Source organism: Phaenicophaeus curvirostris, chromosome 2, assembly GCF_032191515.1.
Source record: "Phaenicophaeus curvirostris isolate KB17595 chromosome 2, BPBGC_Pcur_1.0, whole genome shotgun sequence".
Lineage (NCBI taxonomy): Eukaryota > Metazoa > Chordata > Aves > Cuculiformes > Cuculidae > Phaenicophaeus > Phaenicophaeus curvirostris.
Window position 1 is genome coordinate 95001601 of NC_091393.1, and position 20427 is coordinate 95022027.

Below are 20427 nucleotides of genomic sequence, written 5' to 3' on the forward strand. Positions count from 1 at the left end.
GCAAAGAATCAACAAGGAAAGGGAGAGAGACAGAGAAATAAAGTGATCAAATATTAGTGGTCTATGCAAGAGTGAGAAAATCACTGAGCAGATGGGAGGAGGGAAGAAGGAATGATTAATAAGAGAGTGAGGCCCTTCCCCCCTCCCACAAGCAGGACTAATCACGTGGAAACCAGCTAAAATGTTACTTCCTAATACTGCTTTGCTGCAGTAGCTGCTGCATGGTGGAGGAGAGCAAGCCCATCCCCAAGACGAAAACTTCCCTTAAAGATGGGAGTGATCCCCTCACAGTGATGTGACCATCACCTTTTGACTGCTGGTCATCTGTCAGGACATGTCTGTCATATCCTGAGAGCCCACATCTGTGTGCTCTTACCACCAAGTCGTGCAGCAAGTCTCAAGCAGTACTCTTGCTTTTTCCCTGGTCACCTCCCGTGCCTTCAGACTCCTGGAGAAAAATGACTGGCCTTCTTGTGCAAGTCAAACGTGAATGTTAACTCCCCTGCGTCAGGAGCCAAAACTATCATTGCCTGATGTCAGAGCATATCTCTGACCAAGGATTTGTGGAGCCACACCTGGATATTGATCTGCTGCCTTCTCAAGTGTGAGAGCATGGGGCAAGCTTTGCCATTACATGTATTGACCAGAGAAGCAGGTCAGCTTTTCAGCTTTCCTTGGCTTCCAGGACAAGAGACAACTCTCCTGCAATGGGAAAAACAGCTCCAGCTGAGACCTCACCAAGCTGAGTTCAATGGAAGGATCGCTGCACCCTCTCTTGCTTAAGAACTCCAGCTTGCCCTCTGCACAACTGTATGAGCCTGGTGACTCACAGTCAGCCTGGAATCCACCATCACCTCCAGCACCTTTCTGCAGAGCTACTGCTTAGCCAACCATCTCCCATTTTGTATCTGAGCAGTCCCTTATTCTCACCTAAGTTTACAACTTTATGCTCACTCTTTTCTGAATCACCTCTTCTTTCTTCCAGCTGATTTCTCCACCTGGTCATCATTTTGAATCCTAACCCTCTTCTCCCAAAAGCTCAGAGCTCCTTCCACATTGATATTATTTGCAAGTGTAAGTAGCAAAATACCCACCGTGTGTCACTTCTGGGGAGGACACGCAGGAATCAACTCCTGTGGACACAGATTGGTCCTAGCGCATTTGTGACGTTGCATCCCACAACAGTCAGTCCCTGGAACTTCCCCTGGAAGTAACCTGAGAGCCACACTAAAGTGTGGAAGACAAGGTTGTAAAGGGTATCACACAAACATGCTCCACTCACGATGGATCACTGTGCTTTGCCACGGGACATAATAAAAATAATTCAGATCAAGTGCCATGCTGCAATTCCATCCACTGTGAGGGAGGTAACCACAGATGATTAAAAATATAGAACAGACAAAAATGAAAAGGAACATCTGCCCCAGCATGATGGTGGAACATCCAGAACAACTGTGATGTCCCCTGCCAAGAAACAGGCTATGTCCCGTATAACTTTTACCATCAAGTATCACTCCTGCAGTATTCATCAAAGCCAGATAAATCAACACAAGATATCTTCTTCCAACAGGCATTGTTTCTCTTCGGGGCTCTTGACACTACACTATGATGGAAGGTATCTTTAGACTGATAGAAAGTGAGCAAAAGATTCAACTGCTGGGTAAGGGCAAGGAGGCAGAGGTAAGCAGAAGAGAGTTGCATCAGACAACGGATCTGGAAGAAAGGACCTGAGGGCACTTCACACAGAAGTTACTCCCCTCAGTCTTTCTCTCCTCCCTGTGAAAGAGCAGCAAATGTGCCCCGGGCTGCAAGAATGTCTGGTCACCATCCATAGCTCATGGGCACTATGGCAGACAGACGCTTTGATCCCAAGCAGTGTTTCAGGGCAGCAAATTGCTGGTATCCTACTGGACACTGCTTATTAATCCTGTAGCACATAGCACTGGGCTATAAATTCCATCAATTGCCCACTGTTTAAATAAATTTGTTTTCTTATGAACAGGAGCATGCTGGGACCAGTTATAAACATATCTGACTCAAATCCATCTGATCCCTCTCCCAGTTATGAAGCTGTAAGGACTTCGACTTTACACTAGGAAAAATGATGCTCAAAATTTGACATGTCCTTTTACTCCCAGTGTCCATGCTTAGCAGAAATGCAGAGAACAAAAAACAGCCTTTGTCTGCTTTTATGATTCGAATCAGCAGGCACATGGGACAAGCCCAAATGCCAGGAAAGTCAGGAAATCCTGGCTCTTAGGGACCTCCGCAGAAAAGTAGCTGGTCATAACATCAGTGGGGGCTCCAACTTTTCTTTATGAATAAAATCGCCCTCCTTTAGCATGGTATATCACAGTAAGATTGCCAAGGGATTATCGTAACAGCAGAACTGCAAACCTTTGTTTCAGACAGTTTCAGCCCCTACCTCCAAGGCCAGACCTATAACAACTGGCAAACTAAACACTGCCCACAGCATTTCATAAGATGATGATGACAGACCAGAAAGGAACCGTGAGTGGACCACTTAAAGCAATAAGAATGCATTTTATTTATTCCTTTCTGCCAGATGATTTGAAAATCACTGCAGGACATTGCAGCAGAAACAAACTAAGATTTTTGTTTGTTTGTTTCTACTGAAGGTAGAACAGTCTCACCAGAGTTTACACAGCATGGGAAGAAAAAAAAGGCAAAGAAAAAAAAAAAAGAGTTCCACATTCTTATTAATTTTATTTTGATTTCTTTCCTAGTCTCAGCAAAGCTGTGTAGTTCTTCTAGCTCCATATACCATACAAGTCCCCCGGTCAGCAAGATTTACTGCATTCGGAAGTCCTGGGTGGAGTGTCCCAGCAGAACTTGACCACTGCTACAGAGGGATTTAAAATAAAAGTGATGTCAGGAAATGGGTGGGGGCAGGGAAGGGGCGAACAGCAAATGACACAGCCCATGATCAGGAAACTCACTTGGCAAGATTTGTGGAAAACCGGAGGTATACAGGAGTAAAGCCCCATAAAGCGGTGCTCCGGCTGCTCCCACCGCTAATCTGTTCCCGTTATCAGAGCTCAAAGAAAAGAGGACAGTTGCCAGCTCTGGAGAATTGGGAACGGTGCCAGCTGACGACATGCTGCGATAGGCAGCCGCTCGGGTCTGGGTGAGGCCTGTTATCATGTGATGTGCGCTCAATAGCAAGGGAACAGGGGAGGGAAGCACCAACTACAGAAAGCACCCACTGCCTAATTATTGAATAAAGGTAAGAAGGATGCAGCAAGAAGAAAAGAAAGCATCCTACAGCTTTAAGTCAGATGGAGCAGATTACTATTACGGACCTAGTTTTCCTGGAGACGGCAAAATCCAGGAGGCTTCAAAGCAGCACGCAGATTAGGCAACTCACCCTGAGCCACATGCAGCTGCAGTGCTACCTTGCTTTCAGAGGGAAATCAGTCAAGACAGAAGTGAAGTAACAAAGCCTTTTAACACCTGCAGACAGGCCAGCAAATTCCCTAAACCTCACCAGCAAAGGGGTGACACCAAAGTCACCCTAGTGGGTCTAGTTAATAGGTTTGGGGCTCCTGGATAGCCAGCACTGCACCTCCTCAGCCCTCGTGTGTAATATGGGCTGAAGTGACCACGGAGCCTCAGGAAGGCGAGGACTGGATGTGGCAGGATGCTCCTGCTTATACCTGCTGCAGCAACTTGCAGAGGAGTGTAGTTTTCTTGTTCCTACACTGAGGAGTTACCTAGAGACAAGCAACCTTCAATAAAGGAGCTCCCAAGATGAGAATATAATCACAGCAATTGCAGGATGGTAATGCAGTCACTGCTTTCCTCTCCCCAAGCCAAAAGATTCACTGGGGTTCTGCTCTGCACCCCAGAATTGAGTGGTTTTCATTACTTCATTTCACCACCAAGAAGTTATTCACTGCAAACACAGGGCTGAGCCTCCTCACATTATTCTGCTAAGAAAAAAACATTTTGCGCTTCCTTCCTCCATTACAGTTGCACAAGAGAATCAGAAGCTTTACTTTCTAGAGCTGTTTTTTCTCATACAGTCACACAGAGGTGCACATCTGAGAACTGAGGGCCTGATGAACACATAGGTGCGAGTACATGTTGACAAGCCCTAGAAATTTCCCCTTCCAGAGCAGCCATCCAGCATGCTCACAGGACAACCCAGCCCTGCATGCTCATGACAGACACCGCTCATGGTCTGGCAATCTGATGTCAGACAGGCAGATGACTTAACACCACATATCTGGCTTTCCAAGAGACTAAAAAATTCTTGGATATGCTTAGTAAAAATGCAGCTAATGCTGGGATTGTATTCTTTTTCAGACTGTTTAATTAGGCCGTGAGTCACTCATGATACAACAAATCGCAATGCAGTTTGGAGAGAACCAGGCTTTGCTTGCAACTGCAAGATAGTGGGGTTTGGCATCTTGGCTTAGAGGAATCTGTTTTTTCCCACTGATCAAAAGAAGTGAAAATTAGAGGAGCAAAATCAATCAATTGTGGCTGTCTGAGTGGTACTTGGAAAGCCATTGCTGGCACTATAACTTAACACTCCCTGGGTACAGTGTCTCTGCCGTGCCAAACCAGTAGAGTTACTACCTGAAACTAGAACCACCAGTTTGGTTTAATTTTGTATGTCTAGTTATTGGTAATTGTCTCTCTCTTTAGATGTCTGTGCTCCTGCTGAATTATCCCAAGTCTCTGTCTCTAGGCAGTGGCAAGTCTTATAGACACACTTCTATCTTCAGTTATGTGAAGGAAAATATCTTCTGCCATCTTTGCACACTGAGTCTATCCTGGGCTCATTTAAATCACTGCTGAAATTTGCCCAGTTCACTCCAGGAAGTGCTAAGGTGATGAAAAATTTATTAAAAAGAAAACCTGAAGTCAAACAGATCTTGACCAGTCAGTTTCTGGAACAGAAAGAGGAAAACAGAAGAGAAAGTGGTTTTGGTATCTATAACTCAACAAAACCAATGCTTTAAGAAGAGCATGCACTTCAAGTGCAAACATGTCACTAAAAATACTTCTGTGCTCACGTACACCTAAACACAAAGGATCATTTTATACCTTGAGTTATACCCCAAAACCAGTCCTACTAAAAGCATCAGCACTATCCGGCCATAACTGAGGAAAAAACCTGACCCTTTATGCAAAATCAAATCAACTGACAAAACACTGAAATGTGAAGTCACTGTCAGAAATAGGCAGCTCAAGGGACCAGACTGAAACTACATACCAAAGCCCAAGTTGAAACAACCAAGATCCAAAGACATTCTCTTCTCCTTGGAACACAGAGCTTCCTTTGAGTGAATTGATAGGTGATTATTGTCCCTGCAAGATTTTTGGTACATCACCTACTCAACATTCTGCCAACAGTATAAAAATCATCAGCAACCATGGTAGGAAAAAAATCCAGAGCCTGAGCTCCTTGCATCCCTCCAGAATGAGGTCACTTCAATTTAAGGCTGAATGATCCTGTCACAGAAAACCAAGAGGGTATTCTGCTTGCCTTAATGCCCATCCTGAACAAGAACAATGATTTAATTAAGGTGTTTCGGCTTTTTTTTTATCATGTAGTTTTTAAACAACTCTTAAATATACTGTACTGATTACAGATGAGAAGAAAAATGTATGAATGTTTTGGCTTCAGCATTCATTAAGAACACAGAGAGCAGTATGAGGCTTCCTGCTCATTGATACAATCAGTGTCAGACCTTACACTTTCATGCCTACAGCCACACCACCTTTAGCTGCAATCTAGGCAGTTCCTGCAAGGCAAGCAGGGTCAGGTTGGGTCAATACTGCAAAGGAGAGGCCCCCAGGGAAAGATCCAAGTGCTGCAGATACTAGAACTGGTAGGGATGTAGCTGCATTGCTCTTCTCTCTCATGGACCGCCTACCCCCAGGGAAGCTGCTGTACAGTCACCCAGCTGCTATCTGCAGCGCAGTATCTTACAGCCTAACAACTCTGTGTAGATACCGAAGGAGGCATAAGATGCCCTTATGCAACACAGATAACTCCACTTTCAAAGCAGATAGCACGCTACCATATAAGAGGGGATAAGGCAAAGCACCTTGTACATTGCCTTGCATACCCTATGCCTTGGCTCACCAACTGCCCTCTAAGCAAACCTGGAGTAAAGAAAGTTGAACCAAAGAATGCACAGGTTTTCATAACTCAGGGGGAAAAAGACCCTGAACCAACAGTGTGCACTTTGCAGAGAAATGAAACTCTCAATCAACCAAATGTTAAACCCTCGTGTCCTGAGCAGCTTCCATTTTGGGTTACCTTAAATTCTTCATAGTTTCTACAGGACACAGTGAAGTTCTCCTACTTCTGGTCCCAGTGCCTCATGAGGTGTTGTGCTGTCAAAGAGCTGCTGTGTTCCACTTCACGCCAGGCTGTCTGTGACAGAGGAGAGAGGAACAGTTCCAGTGTTCAAGTATGTGTCATTTGCACAGTGTATTAGGATCTTCTGTGATTAATTCTATATTAGAAGTATGAACCATTGTGTTATTTCCATTAGCGTCATTAATACAGCATGAGGAAACAGGAGTCTGAAAAGCACAGAAAGTCTTCAGTTTTTAATTGTGAAGAAGCTCTAAAACTGTTTGGGAAAAGTTTACAGGAACCTTTAGGATTAAAAAGTAACATGACTGAGTTTGTACGCCTAGAGTACAAGTGGCAATTCCTGCCACCCTTGTCAATGTGACTTGATTTGAGAAGATATAAACTCTGAGGTGTGTGTTTTGCAAAGAACTTTGTAATGGTTGCAATGAAAGGTTGCTGTAAGAGTCAGAAGAGGAAAATCCCAGAACTCTCAGCTATCTACCCCTCAGAGTGAAAGTGATTTCATAGTCATGTAGCTTTAATAATGGGACTTCCTCAGGGACACCATATTAATCATTTAGAGGAAGCATTTGGAAAGAAACTATATTATCAACTTGATTTCTAATCTTTTAACTTTCAGCTACTAGATGGACATTGGAGCTATTGCTAAATGATGGAGAATGACTACATTTGGCATTCTATGAGGGACAGGGTTAGGGGGAAGAAACACTCAGCTTAATATTTCCTACAGATAAAGTTCAGGTTTTCATTTTTATTGATTGACATTTAAAATTTCTTAGTCCACTGGGTTGTTTTTAATATTAAGAACAGTACCTTTGATGGAGCACTCTATGAAAACCAAAAGAATTAACAAAAGCCCCAGAACACAGTTTCACTTTCCAATGATCTTGCAATAAATAGTCCATCAGAAACTCAGCCTTCTAAAAACATGTATGATGGAGGGGACAGGAAGAGAAAGCAAAAGCAAACCATGAAAATCCTTCTCTGTTGCAGCCACCTGCAGACTCCAGGATCATCATCACACACTCTCAGTGTGTACTTAGAAGGAAGAAACAACTAGATTATTGTATAAGGCTGATATGAATGAGGTATAGGATAGTACCATTTCAGGCTGCCTCTTGATGTTATTACAGGAAAAATCTCAATGAATCTTTACAAGGGTCTTTAAAACTTCTCACATCAGGAAATTGCATAGAACCTCAGGAAGTCCTTACTGCCCCTTTCCCCCCCAAAATGGATCTGAAGCACAGCACCATGTCACTGCCTTTTTTTCCTCCACATATTGCAGGTACCGTACAACCTAAGAGCAAGCAGTAAGATCACTACTTGTGAGGAGCTCACAAGTCTGAGATCAATTTTACTTAGATGCACATCAGGGTTTTTTTCCATTGACTTCATGTGTAACATGAAATAGACCAAATCTCCACGTGTTCCTTTAAGTTCTTTTTTTTTTCAATGCGGTGAAAAAACTGAAAGTAAACAACCAACTAGTCTTAGGAGGCAGCTGAGAAACCTATTTCTTACTTTAAAAGAAGCAAAACAAATCAAAATATTTTTGTCCCTTCAATCCACAGGGAAACCTAGCCAACTCTGGAGCAAAAAAACTACAAAATAAATACAGCAGGTTCTGCATCCTTTACAGTTTGCTCATTTTCTTGTGACTTTACAGATGCTGTGCCCCTGTTAAAATATATACAGGTATCCCTTTCCTCCCAGTTGCTCTGGAAATATTGCCATCATCAAGGAAACCTGACAGAGCAAATTAAAAAAAGAAAAACTAGCGACTTACAAAATGTCGTTGAAATGCAGAAACAACTTAAAGAACAGATTGTGAAAGAAAAGTGTCCCCTGTCATATCTGTCATTTACAGTAATTTTCTAAGTTAAAGCTAATAGAAAATGTTTTCAGATCCACATGTTGATCTGTTTATCCCCCTTGGCTGTTTTGCTTAAAATAACATTCATTATTCAAAAAGGAAAAAAAAAAAGCCCTGCCGCTTGTGAGCGTTAGGGCCCAAGAAACTACCACGAGATAAACACAGCCCCGTCAGTTGTGTCAAGCCTGTGCTGCTGCTATCACAGGCACAGCTCTGCTGAAGGCTTTGGTTGGAAAAGCCACACTGGGTGCTTGGCACAGGCCACCCACTGCTGCTGGCTCATCCGTGCGGCCCTGCCTGAGACCAGTGCTGAGGGAGGAAGCTAACTCGGGCCAGCAGATATAACCAACACTTAAGCCTGTCACCAGAGAGGACAAGAAACATCTTGAATAGGCAGCAAATCATTTTCTTCATCAAGAATTGGGAGATGGGGCTTGGCTGGGGGGAGCTGGATGGCACCCCTCAGGACTGTCACTCAGTCAAAGCTGTTTTTTGCTTGACCATTATTGCTACTAAAAAGAAAAATAAAATATCACTATCATAATTAAAGTTCTTCAGCCATTGTAATTCAACACATTATTGTAGTAACAAGAAAACTGAGTTTTTAGTGGTAGAAACAGGCAATTCAGCTGCAAGACCTTTTTCAGGTTTGTTTGAGGGGTTTTTTTTCTGTGTTTGGTTGGTTGTTTTTTTAACCATATTGTTTTATTCAGGGTGAAAAAAAAATCTTAAAGGCATTTCCACAGGTAAAACTGTGGGGCTGTGATGGGGAGCAGCAGAGCCCTGGTGCTGAACAGAGGGCTGCGTGCTTTGTTTGACTGTCTAAATAGCACATAAACCCCTACTTTCCTCTGCATAGATCCATAAAAGTCTGATTCCTCCTGCTCATCAGTTTACCCCACCCTCTCTTCTGGTTTTCTTGATTTCTTCCTCCCTGATGGGCTTTCGCAGTGCTGCCAAGAGAAAACATCAGTAAGTTTTGTGTGCTTGATACTACCCTTTAAAAGGCCAAACAAGAAGAACTGTTCCAGTCTGAGAAAAAGGCTATGGGAAGCTATGGGAACCCTCTGGGTGGGACTGGTCTTCTATTCAGCGAGACATGAGCGAGGGAGAGGATGCGTAGGCATCACATACATGCTCCGCAAGACCCTGTGCCTGCTATGGGGGAGGGAACAATAATTAAAGAGAAAAGGCCATGGTGGTTCTCTCTAAGCTACGAAGCAGAATTACTGTGGCCCCCTTTCTTTTTGCATTTGCTAGTCTCCTTTGGTTGGAAACCCAGACTTTATGCCAATAAGCTGTAAGGAGCTGGTCCAGGTATGAAACCAAATCTAGGAATTACTCTCGGATTTTTGAGTTTAGATGGAGCCGATGTGAGTTGTAAGAGTAATTCTGCTCCTTCATTTTGAAGGAGTCTCTTAAAACAAACAACCTCAAATCCCCAACATCTACTGAGGACTGTCCTCCACCTCATTAAACTCACTGATGTGCATGCAGTAGCAGAGACAGAACAGGTCAGGGAGCAGCTCGTGTGTTATAAAGCAACAAAGCTCCAGTGGTAATATACTGGTAAGAACCCTCCCTCCCTCAGTCTTTCCTAAAGCAGTTTGTGCAATCTGCTCCCATCTCGTGTTGCAATCAAGCATGGGGAGAGCCGATCCTTACCATGACTCTTTTCTATTCAGAAAAGTTGTAACCATTACAGAAGCACAGAAGGGGCAAAGGCAGGAACCTGCAGTCTTACCAAGTACTGAGAAGTGATTAAAGGAGAACATCAGCGTCACTCCCTTTCTTTTGATTTTCATGCTACACAGAAATTTGAAAATATCAACCTGCAGGATAAAAAATTGCTGAATCTTTGAGGAAGGACAGTTTCTTTTAAGATCCGTGACAATATCATACCAAAACTACACCTTGATAACAGTCCAGCCTATCTGAGTGCCTTTTTAGGACTATCTCCATAGTTTGACCTTATTAGATCCCTAGCCACATTAAAGCTAAGCTTAGTGCTTCGCTCATCACAAAGTGAACCTCAATGGCTGTCCAGTAAATATGTTACATGAAGAAAAGAGCCAAGCAGGGCTGGCTATCCAAACGGCCATTCTGCAGGTTCGCAGCACACAGAAACATGCTGCAACGTGTCTGTGACTTGTGGTTTAGGTCAAGGCTAGCGTGAGCAGCTCTGGCTAATGCTTACCACTGACAGCAAACGCAAATGTTACCCACTTGGAGGTAGAGGCAAAGTGCACAGGCCTTTCCCACCAGCTCCTCTCCCTACTTAGAGCAGTAGCAGGCTGGTTGGACAAGATGAGAGCCAATAAAGGAAAGCAAAAAAAAGGGAACATAAAAAGAACTTTCCTACTGCACGTCTCCTCCCATTCACAGCATAACAGATCTGCAGCTGATATATTATCTGCCTGTGCTAGCTGCTAGTACAGTTTTTGGAAGGAGAAGTTCTTTTGGGGATTGTGACAAGCCACATGCAATGCTGAAGTGACCTAGGACAAGATCCCCGCTGAACTAAGACCACTGTGTTTTACTGTCCTACAAGTCCCAGTTTCAGCCTTGCAAGGCAGAAGCCAGGCAGGAGGCAGGCTATAGGGAAGGCACTGACAGTCCAGCAGCCTGCCACCCGGCCATGGAGAAGGAAAGAGTTAATAAATAGACGTAATACAATCTGCTCCAAACTTTGTATGCAGGTAGGGCCACCCGGCCTGTGTCCTATCTGCCTAGGAAGGACAACTGAAGAGGCCTAGCTCTCTCCTGCATGCTGGCAAGTTCACATTTGCATGGGGCTGAAGTTGGGATGCCGGAGTTGAATCATAGAATCATAGAATAACCAGGTTGGAAGAGACCCACTGGATCATCGAGTCCAACCATTCCTATCAAACACTAAACCATGCCCCTTAGCACCTTGTCCACCTGTGCCTTAAACACCTCCAGGGAAGGTGACCCAAACACCTCCCTGGGCAGCCTGTTCCAGTGCCCAATGACCCTTTCTGTGAAGAATTTTTTCCTAATGTCCAGCCTAAATTTCCCCTGGCGCAGCCTGAGGCCATTCCCTCTTGTCCTGTCCCTGTCACTTGGGAGAAGAGGCCAGCATCCTCCTCTCTACAACCTCCTTTCAGGTAGTCGTAGAGAGCAATGAGGTCTCCCCCTCAGCCTCCTCTTCTCCAGGCTAAACAACCCCAGCTCTCTCAGCCGCTCCTCGTAAGACCTGCTCTCCAGCCCCTTCACCAGCTTTGTTGCTTTTCTCTGGACTCACTCCAGAGCCTCAACATCCTTCTTGTGGTGAGGGGCCCAGAACTGAACACAGGATTCGAGGTGTGGTCTCACCAGTGCCGAGTACAGAGGGAGGATAACCTCCCTGGACCTGCTGGTCACACGGTTTCTGATACAAGCCAAGATGCCATTGGCCTTCTTGGCCACCTGGGCACACTGCTGGCTCATGTTCAGTCGCTGTCAACCAACACCCCCAGGTCCCTCTCCTCCAGGCAGCTTTCTAGACAGACTTCTCCTAGTCTGTAGCACTGCATAGGGTTGTTGTGCCCCAAGTGCAGGACCCGGCACTTGGCCTTGTTAAACCTCATGCCATTGGACTCTGCCCAGCGGTCCAGCCTGTCCAGATCCCTTTGCAGAGCTTCTCTACCCTCCAGCAGATCGACACTTCCACCCAGCTTAGTGTCGTCCACAAACTTGCTAAGGGTGTTGCCCACAGGCCCTGAAATGTAAGAAGTCTCCAGCTGGGGAAAAGTCCCCTCACCACACTGATGTGGTTCTGGGGGCCCCACCATCCACCCATCCCATCTCCCACACTGCAGCAGAGCTCTGATTCTGCTGACAGCCAGTCCTTACTTCACCCATGGCCAGCCTGGCTATCCAGCCCGAGATCTAGGAAAGTTCTGCACTAGCTGATTCCTCTTGTATGAATCCCCTACCTGAGCTGCCAACCCTTGTGCTACTGCAAGCTGTCAAGCACAAGCTTTCTGACTGCTTGGCTTCTGCTCTCTTCTAAAGCAGTTCTGAGCTTTGCTCATAAATGAAGAACGGTCAGACCCTGCGACATGCCAGCCCCTCCGGGATGCAGGATGTCAAGCAGCCACACGAGTCTCCAGGGACTGTCAGTCTCGCAGAAAGTCAGGGCTTTCCTGGTTTTGACAGAGCTGCTGTTTGCCCTTTCCTTCCCCTTTGCAACATCACCAATCCCAGCAGTATCATTCTCTAATCAAGATGCACAGATCTACCTCACACTTGCTCTGGATCTCAAAGAATTCATTGAGAAGTATGGGCTCAGGTAGATCCTCACTGTCTTGTCCACTTTTTCCACAGAAATGGTGAATCTTTGAGACATGTGCACCTCCATCAGATTTGGTCAAAAGGCTCAAAAGCTACTAACAGGATAGCCACTATACTAAGAAAAGTCCAGGTTTTCTTTCCCTCTCACATTCTTGTTCCTCCTTACTAAGGCAGATTTTATGATTAACCTAGTCTGAATATACCCTAAAAGCAGATGTAAAATTTGTACACTAGAAAATGTTAATATTGGCAGTTGTTCACATTCCCTTCCAGGATTTCACAAAACTCTAAACCCCTTGTGACGGGACCTAGATGGAATATGAACTTTTTGCTATCTTTGCAGAAGTACAAGAAACAAAACAGAAATCAACATACTATTCTTTGTCCTTGAAATACTTGCTTGGAAGTTTCATTGATTCAAGAATATCCCACCAAATAGTTATTCCTGTAGGCTTGTCAACTTTTTTTTTCTTTTAATATTCTGATTTTCTGTTAAACAACACAACAATTTCATAGGGTTTTTTGTCCTGTTACCAGAGCAAACCATTCATTTTTAACTGTTGGTTTTGGCATAAAAGAACTGTAAGTTCATAATGGAAATGTGTTTTCAGTGGTAGTACTGAACAATAGAAAAGTCTCTTTCAACTGTCGGGTTATGAGGAGAACCATCTGTTATTAAATTTAAGTCACAGTGGCTCTGTTTCAGAAAGGCAACAAGAGGCTTCCCTAACTTTGCAGTCAAGGTGTTTGTGGCATTGCAGTAAAACAGCTACTTTCCCAAAGGCCTTTTCTGCAACTAGCACCACAAAGCGATACCTTTATTCTAGCCTAACCCGATAATGGTGAATAACTAAGTATCTTTCAAGTAAATGTCTTCCGGATGCTCTAGTTGTAATTCGGGTCCTCAACAACTTACATGCTTACATCCCAGTAAGAGAAATCAAATATACAGAAACTAGTAAAAATTTTAGCATTGCCTGGCTTAGTCCTTTGAACTATATCTACAGCTGAATAAAGCAAGCATCAGGAATTAAAATCATAATGAAAGTGCTTAATTCAACACAATAGAAAAGTCAAATTTCATCATCTGCTTGATTGACTGTTATACGGCACTTTAATTGTTCTCCAGCTTCCAATGCAGAACGAATGTGAATTCTACAGAGCAGCCAGGATTTCAGAACCTGGAATAACACTGAAGAGAATGGCTGCAGCCACCGAGGTGGGAATCAAAACACTCTTCAGTGCAAGAATTACAAAATCACCTCTCCACCTCGTATGAAGTTATCAGGAGTTGCTCTATTATTTCTGTCATTAACCAACCATTCCACCCCCAACCTTTGCACCAGATTCTCTCAAGTGCAGCCAGAGATTATCAAATGCAGCGATAGCCTTTCAACAGCCTGGCCAGTTGAAAAATCTCTCAAGTTATCCTGCTATCACCGCTGCGTGAGCTGACGTCAGGCTGTTGTTTGCTGGAGATGGGATGGTGCCAATTTCCACTGAGCTGAAGACAGCAGTGTCCAGCCTCTTTTGGCTGCACACAAGCAAGAACAGAACAAACTCCTTGTGTGAGTTTGCATGCACGCGGGAGAGGAAGAGCATGCATCTGTGTCTATTTGTGGGCATATACAAATGCAAGGGAAAAGCGACTTGCTTTTATTTTCCACTGCAATATCAGAAATAGAAACAACAAAACCTCAACGCTCCATCTTCTCTAAGGAATTGAAAAGGAGGAAAAGGAAAACACTGTTGGTTTTCTTGCAAGAACTAGCACAGTATGGATGAAATTAATAATTAAAACATAATGGAGTAAAAGAAAGCTTGGGATATCCCTAAAATCAGAAAGCAGCATATACAATTAAATAATTTAAAAAAACATGCCTGTCCATCAGTACAAAGACCAAGGCAAAAATCTGTATACTTAACAGCATAGAAGAAACAGCTGATTTTTAATAGTATTCTAAGTTTTCAGAGTAACTGTATTGCCTTCCTCTCAAAGCCCCAGTTCTGCATTAAATGAAACTACTTGATTAAAAGTTGCTAGATGAAAAATACGCTAAAACATATTAACAGTCCAGAGGGGGCAAAACCTCCCATGAAATCCAACCAAGTATTATGTTTTTGTAACATTTGTTCACTTACATTATTCCCTGTAAAGGGGCAGAATTTGTTTGTGAGTGAATGTGCGCAGATGGGAAGAGACAGAAGACACATGACAGCATGAAGTCCTGTTTTCAAGCACAACTCTTAAACATTACAAATGTATTTATCTCAATGCCTGTAAGGATCCATTTGAAGTTTTAAGTGTTAAAGTATCATTTCTGCCTGGAAACACATTCCAGCATAGCTGAATTTGAGGAATGCAATTATTTTCCAGTATTTACATCCAAGTATGGACCACCACTGTCATCTGAATGAAAGACCTAACTGTACTAAAGATTTTAGTTTCCACTTACCAGCTTCTTCTCCTCAGCACCTATATACACACACTGTTCTATCTTCTTACTTCCCACAAATGCATCAGCAGGGGTTCTTCATATGTACACCAACTCACTCTCCTGGTGATTTTAACTCCCATTTAACTCTTATCCCATCTTCTCATGGAATTTTTCTTTTAAGATTAAAGTTTCTCCAAAGTTTCTATGGAGTCAACTATCTGAAGAAGTTTTACAAATCTTTAATACTGCTCTGTACGTTGACCGCAAACAACATAAACTGGCTTTCTCCTCATTTAGGGAATTACTGAGTTTGAGATCCCTCTCCCCCCGCCTCCCCAGTATCAGTGGTGCAGTGCACACAGAAAATATGCAAAACTGGGGGAATTAAGTTGAACTACCAGAAACAGCAAACTTAAACATAAATAAACTACATTGAATCTAAGGAGTTATCAGGTCATCAGTGAAAAATATCTGTGAATAAGCACAACCATCCCAACCCCCAAGACAGCCAAAATGTGAGATAAGACAAAATATTTAACCTTTAACATAAAACACGAAGAAGGCGCATTAGCTACAGTATGCAAATCAGTCGAGACCTTGCAGGCTGTCTTCACAAGAACAATTTCCATTGCTGCTGGAAGTGGTAGTAAATTGATACACTATCAGACAATAAATACACACTGCCTTTCTAGCCTGTGACAAATTTTGAAGGCTGGTGACAACATTCATTATGAAAGTTTAGTAACTTTTACTCTGAAATGATACATGGCATCTCCTCATGTTACTGTTTCTTTCTCTCAGTCAATTATTTCTCCTCCATACAGGCTAAAAGATACCAGACAGGATATCGACACTTAAAACAAAACTGAGAACTGGCATTTTGAAGTCTAGACGTGATTTCCTCTTTTGGAAGTCTTCTCATCTCTGTACCTTCCTCATGCAACCACACTGGGGTAAAGAGTTCTCTAGGTGGCCTCATTCAGACCTTCTGTATACAGACAACAGTTCAAAATAACAATTATTTCTTTAAACCAGAACCGTCTGCTAATAAGTTGGTCTATAACTACATTGAATCAGAAACACTTATTTTTAATACTTTCACCTTTTACTTCACGTCTCAAAGACAAGGGGGGCTCAGCACAGATCACAAACACTGTTGGGATGCAAGGACCTGTATCAGTATATCACACAGCTGCCATAAATCCACTCTTCCTTGAAATAATTCTCGTATTCTTTAAAAACACTGCTTAGCACATACACTTGTAAATCTGCATTTGCAGAGTGTTTCCAATCAGGCTCATGAGACTTTCTGTTCCATAGCAAAGCAGCAGTGAGTAGTATTGAACTTTATATAGACGTGTCGACACAGGTTTTGCCACATGGGCTGATCTTGTGCCCAGCAGGTAAACCTGAGAGGGTCTATCTTTTTGTTTTTAACAGGCTGGCACCAATCCTTGCTGCATTCATGCACTTGAAATTTCACTGTACCTAGCTCCAGCCCCTATGTGGAAATTCACATTCTATGAAGTTCCTTGCCAATGCACTGTAGAGCCTAAAAGGGTTGCTTTAAACAAAGTGACCCCTAAGGAACACCGTTTCTGTGGTGATCTTGGTATTATGTTCTCCAGCTATATGTCTTTTTCAACTCCTGCGCTTGTTCTGTGCTTTGCAGTTTGTTCTGATGACAGGCTTTCAGAATGTATGATTGCATATATTATCTATATATATTTTATCTATGCATGGTAATATTCCTCGGGTTGGCCACCTTCCTTTTACAGTTCCTTTTCCATTCTCTGTATGTATTGCAAATAAGTTTAACCTCTGTCTGCATTCAAGCCTAAACTGTTTGACCTTTGTTTAGCTGTGCTCTTCAGCTCTTTTACTGCTTTCTCATTAAGGAATAATTTTCACTTGCCTTCCACACGCACACTGCTCTTTGGAAAAATATCCAGCTCTATTTCTCACTGTGGCTGGTTTTCAGTTTTATCTGTCTGTTATAGATGCTGGGAAGGTTTTTCAGTCTGGACAACTATCTCGAGGGTGTGCACAGCACTGCTTTGAATAAAGGAGCTGAAAAGTTGCTATTACACCTCCATGATACAGGAGGGATCCTAGCTGCTAGTGTAGTGAGCAGCTGTGGTGACTGTAGCTCTCTTTCCCTCTGCAGGGGAATCTGTCCCATGTTATGTTCGGCAAAATGTGGATTCAGGAGGACTGAAATAAATTTGAATTTGATGAACAGCCCTTAAGAATTCTGCTTCTTTAAAACTAGAAAACTGTTTTCCATCATTTACTCTTTAAGCTAACGGAGTTTAGACAAACCAAAACTTGGCTTTAGGATTACCCAAAATGTTATTTTTTCATGTTGGCAAAAGAAGTGTTTCATCTTTCTGTTCAAACCAACACGCATTTTTTGCTTAGCTACAAAATCAAAAGCAACACAGTTAATCATTGCTCTAATCACTTCTATCACTACTCCCCAATTTGCTAACTATTCAAAAATAAAAATCCCATGGCTGACTTTTACGCTACCATGCAATGCTAGAGCAAATGGTCTCAGCTGATCTCTAGTTCCTTCTAAAGGAGGAGGAATACCCCTTTCCCAGGTGACATTCCTCACATAAGTAAACACAGCATTCAAATGACTTTCTGGGAGTTTATGATCCTCTCCATTTCTCCCACTGGAGCCTCCGTCAAATTTCAATCATCCCATATGCCAGATTCAGAAGCAACACAGAGGATTTCAGCCCTCCTGATTCCCCAACACATCATCACTCAGGCCAGGAAGATGCGCAATGCTGCGGCCAGCACCTCCTCTGCCAGACTCTGTTCTGCACACCAACCAACTCTAGTGGCTTTGTTTACTCACTTTATTTTTTTCCTGGTCTAAGACACAGTTTACCCCCAACACCAGTCATTGACCGTCAGTCCCTCAGATGCACGTTTCTTGCCTCCTGCCACCTGCCACACTATTCCCTCCTCTTTGTGCACACACATGACGAAAAGACAAGCCAGCAGCAAACAAAAAACCCACCCCAGTGTGGGGGGTGTGAACATTATAGTAGATCACAGGCAATTACTGCAAGAGTTTGGATCACAAGCCCAAGCCAATTCAGTTACAGGTTTTCAGTGTCCATTTTTCTTTTTACAGTGAAAACAACCTGTATTTCTCTTTTTCTCTTTTTTCTTTTGGTCAGAGGTTGGTAACCTTCAGCATAAGAAGAGAAATCCAGCTCCTGATCTCCAAAGTCTCAAGAGACATGGATCACTGCTGTGGTCTTTTCTGTCAGAGGACTTTCTTGCTGCCAAAGACACAATTTCCCTACCTGGTCTTCTTCAAGATTCCAAGTTTTTAACATTCACAGGTTTCATTTTATTTTGTCTGGCAGAACATAATTGAGAATGGCTTCAGCAACATCAAGAAAACAAAAGAAGCACTTTTGGTAGCTAAGCATACCAGCTGTATCCACTGATACACACGCAGCGCACAAAAGCACAGAGCCCCCAGTGACGGGTGAGAATACAGTACATCAAAGTCTACAGTAGTGCCCCATGCAGAGCTATATAAACATAGATAGCAAAGGGAGTCTGAGGAGAGAGCAAGCCTAAGATCTCAGCTACAGACCTCCAAATTCAACCAGGTGATCCCATGGAAGAATAAGGTCTACTTTGATACCAAATAAATCTTTCAAGAGACCCCAGGCAACAGGGAAAGACTACTGGCGGTATTCTCTAGCCTGCACACAGCCTCGGCATCGTTCCAGGTCAAGAAAGCTGTTTTGTTGGGTTTTTTTTTTGTTACACCCAACAACGCAAGCCAGAAAATGACTCTCATTGCCAACTTCTTCCACAGGTATCAGAACACCAAAGGGACTCTATGGACTTGTTGACTGTTTAGCCAGAAACTCTTCGGTACTTCCTGGAACAAGGAGGACACAGAGGGGCTTTGCACCTTCAGTGGTTCTTGTTTAAGTCAGAAACATACATCATGAGCACACTGTGGTGGAATTACACAATCAAATTAAATGTTGTACTGAGTATCCGGTCTCCTTCTTTGTGTCATGCCCCCTCTCTCTCTCACACACACACAGAGCAGGAAAGCCCAATCCAACCAGCCCCAGAGATCCCTCAGGAGACCAAGCATTTGTTTTTCTGCTAAAAAGGAAAGGCTTTTCTTCAAGCTACTCTCTGGTATCTTCAGAGACGAGAGGCTCAAGGTTATCGCAGGCCTGAAGGTCTCCAGTCAGAACAGTGCAGCTGCCTTCCCACGGGCCAGCCTGCTTTGTTCACTGTGGCCAGTGTGGAAGGAAGCACAGGCAGAGCATGGCTGTCGAAAGCAGCGCGTTCAGCACAGACGTGACACTGGCCCCATGCACAGCTTCTGCTGCCTGTGCCTGTAAAGATGCCAGAGCTGGATATAGTTAAATACCCCAGGGTGAGGGAAAAGCCCCAGCGATTTTCAAGCCACAGCTGCCACACCATTTGCACAGTGGAGAGAAGCCTTAGTAGGTAGAGTGGCACAGAAGGAGCTGGCAAAGGTTTGCAAGTTTTCCTCTGCCGTCCCTTTTCTAGGCAGTGGCAGATGATTTTGCTGTGGAGTCTCAGGTGTCCTGAACAATAGCTGTGGAGCCGGTCCTTGTTTTGGTGGTAGAAAAGAAACTGGCTTTCTGGGGAGAGACAGAGACAAGTCAAGCTAGTTCCAGACTGTCATTTTTCCTGCTGGCTCATTCTGCTCAAATCACAAGCTGGAAAAACTGGAAAGGTAAGCAGGCCAAATTAATGGGAACATGAAGTGAACTGGCTTGTTTATGTATTGGTTTAACTGGAAGCACAATTCCAGCTTTGGGCCTTAGCTTTGTGGACATTCCCTTAGCTTACCTTCCACCTGAGAAAGCCATGTGCAGGTCTGAATTATTCCTGGTCTGTGCTCAAAACACATCAGTCTCTTGAAGCTTCAAGCTTACATGGCACTCATGGCCACAGCTCTTATTATGGGACGGCAACATTCATATCCTACCAGCTCATTCTTCCAACTCCATGTAATCATGAAGTAAAAAATAGTCAGAAGCAATGCAGGGCATGAACCTGTCTTTTTTTCTTGCATCACTCCTCATGCATTATTGTTGCCACATTTTACCCACAGCATTCGCCCACAAAACTGGTATTTTTTTTTTATGGGAGGAGAAAAAGGAGTTTTTAGGAGTCCTACAACTGGTAGGAAACAATCAATTTAAGCCTAATGATTAAAAAATCCCCAGGTATATATTTATAGTTAATTTCTACCATAGAACTGACTTCACCAGATGCTCAATTGCATTTCATACTTAAGAGCAAACAAGGGCTCCTGCAGATTAGACCTTTCCAGCAGAGCAGTTGCAGATGGGCAGATCGCAGTGTCCTGCTAACTATCACCGGGACCACAGCGGTACAATGATTCTACTTACTAAAAGCAATAA

The 20427-nt window shown here is 43.5% G+C and overlaps 1 protein-coding gene across 6 annotated transcripts in view; it reads right to left on the reverse strand.

Annotated features, from left to right (window-relative positions):
* Positions 1 to 20427, reverse strand: part of SERTAD2 (SERTA domain containing 2) — an 83237-nt gene that overhangs the window by 48403 nt on the left and 14407 nt on the right. For 4 of the 6 annotated variants that reach the window (XM_069850093.1, XM_069850097.1, XM_069850095.1 and 1 more), the window contains exon 2: positions 6299 to 6411. The exons of 1 other annotated variant lie outside the window; for it this stretch is intronic. In XM_069850093.1, the coding sequence (XP_069706194.1) occupies positions 6299 to 6312 (14 nt within the window). In that variant the 5' untranslated portion in view covers positions 6313 to 6411. Of the gene's footprint in view, positions 1 to 6298; positions 6416 to 20427 lie in introns of all 6 variants that reach the window. One more of the 6 variants, XM_069850094.1, reaches the window with a different exon arrangement.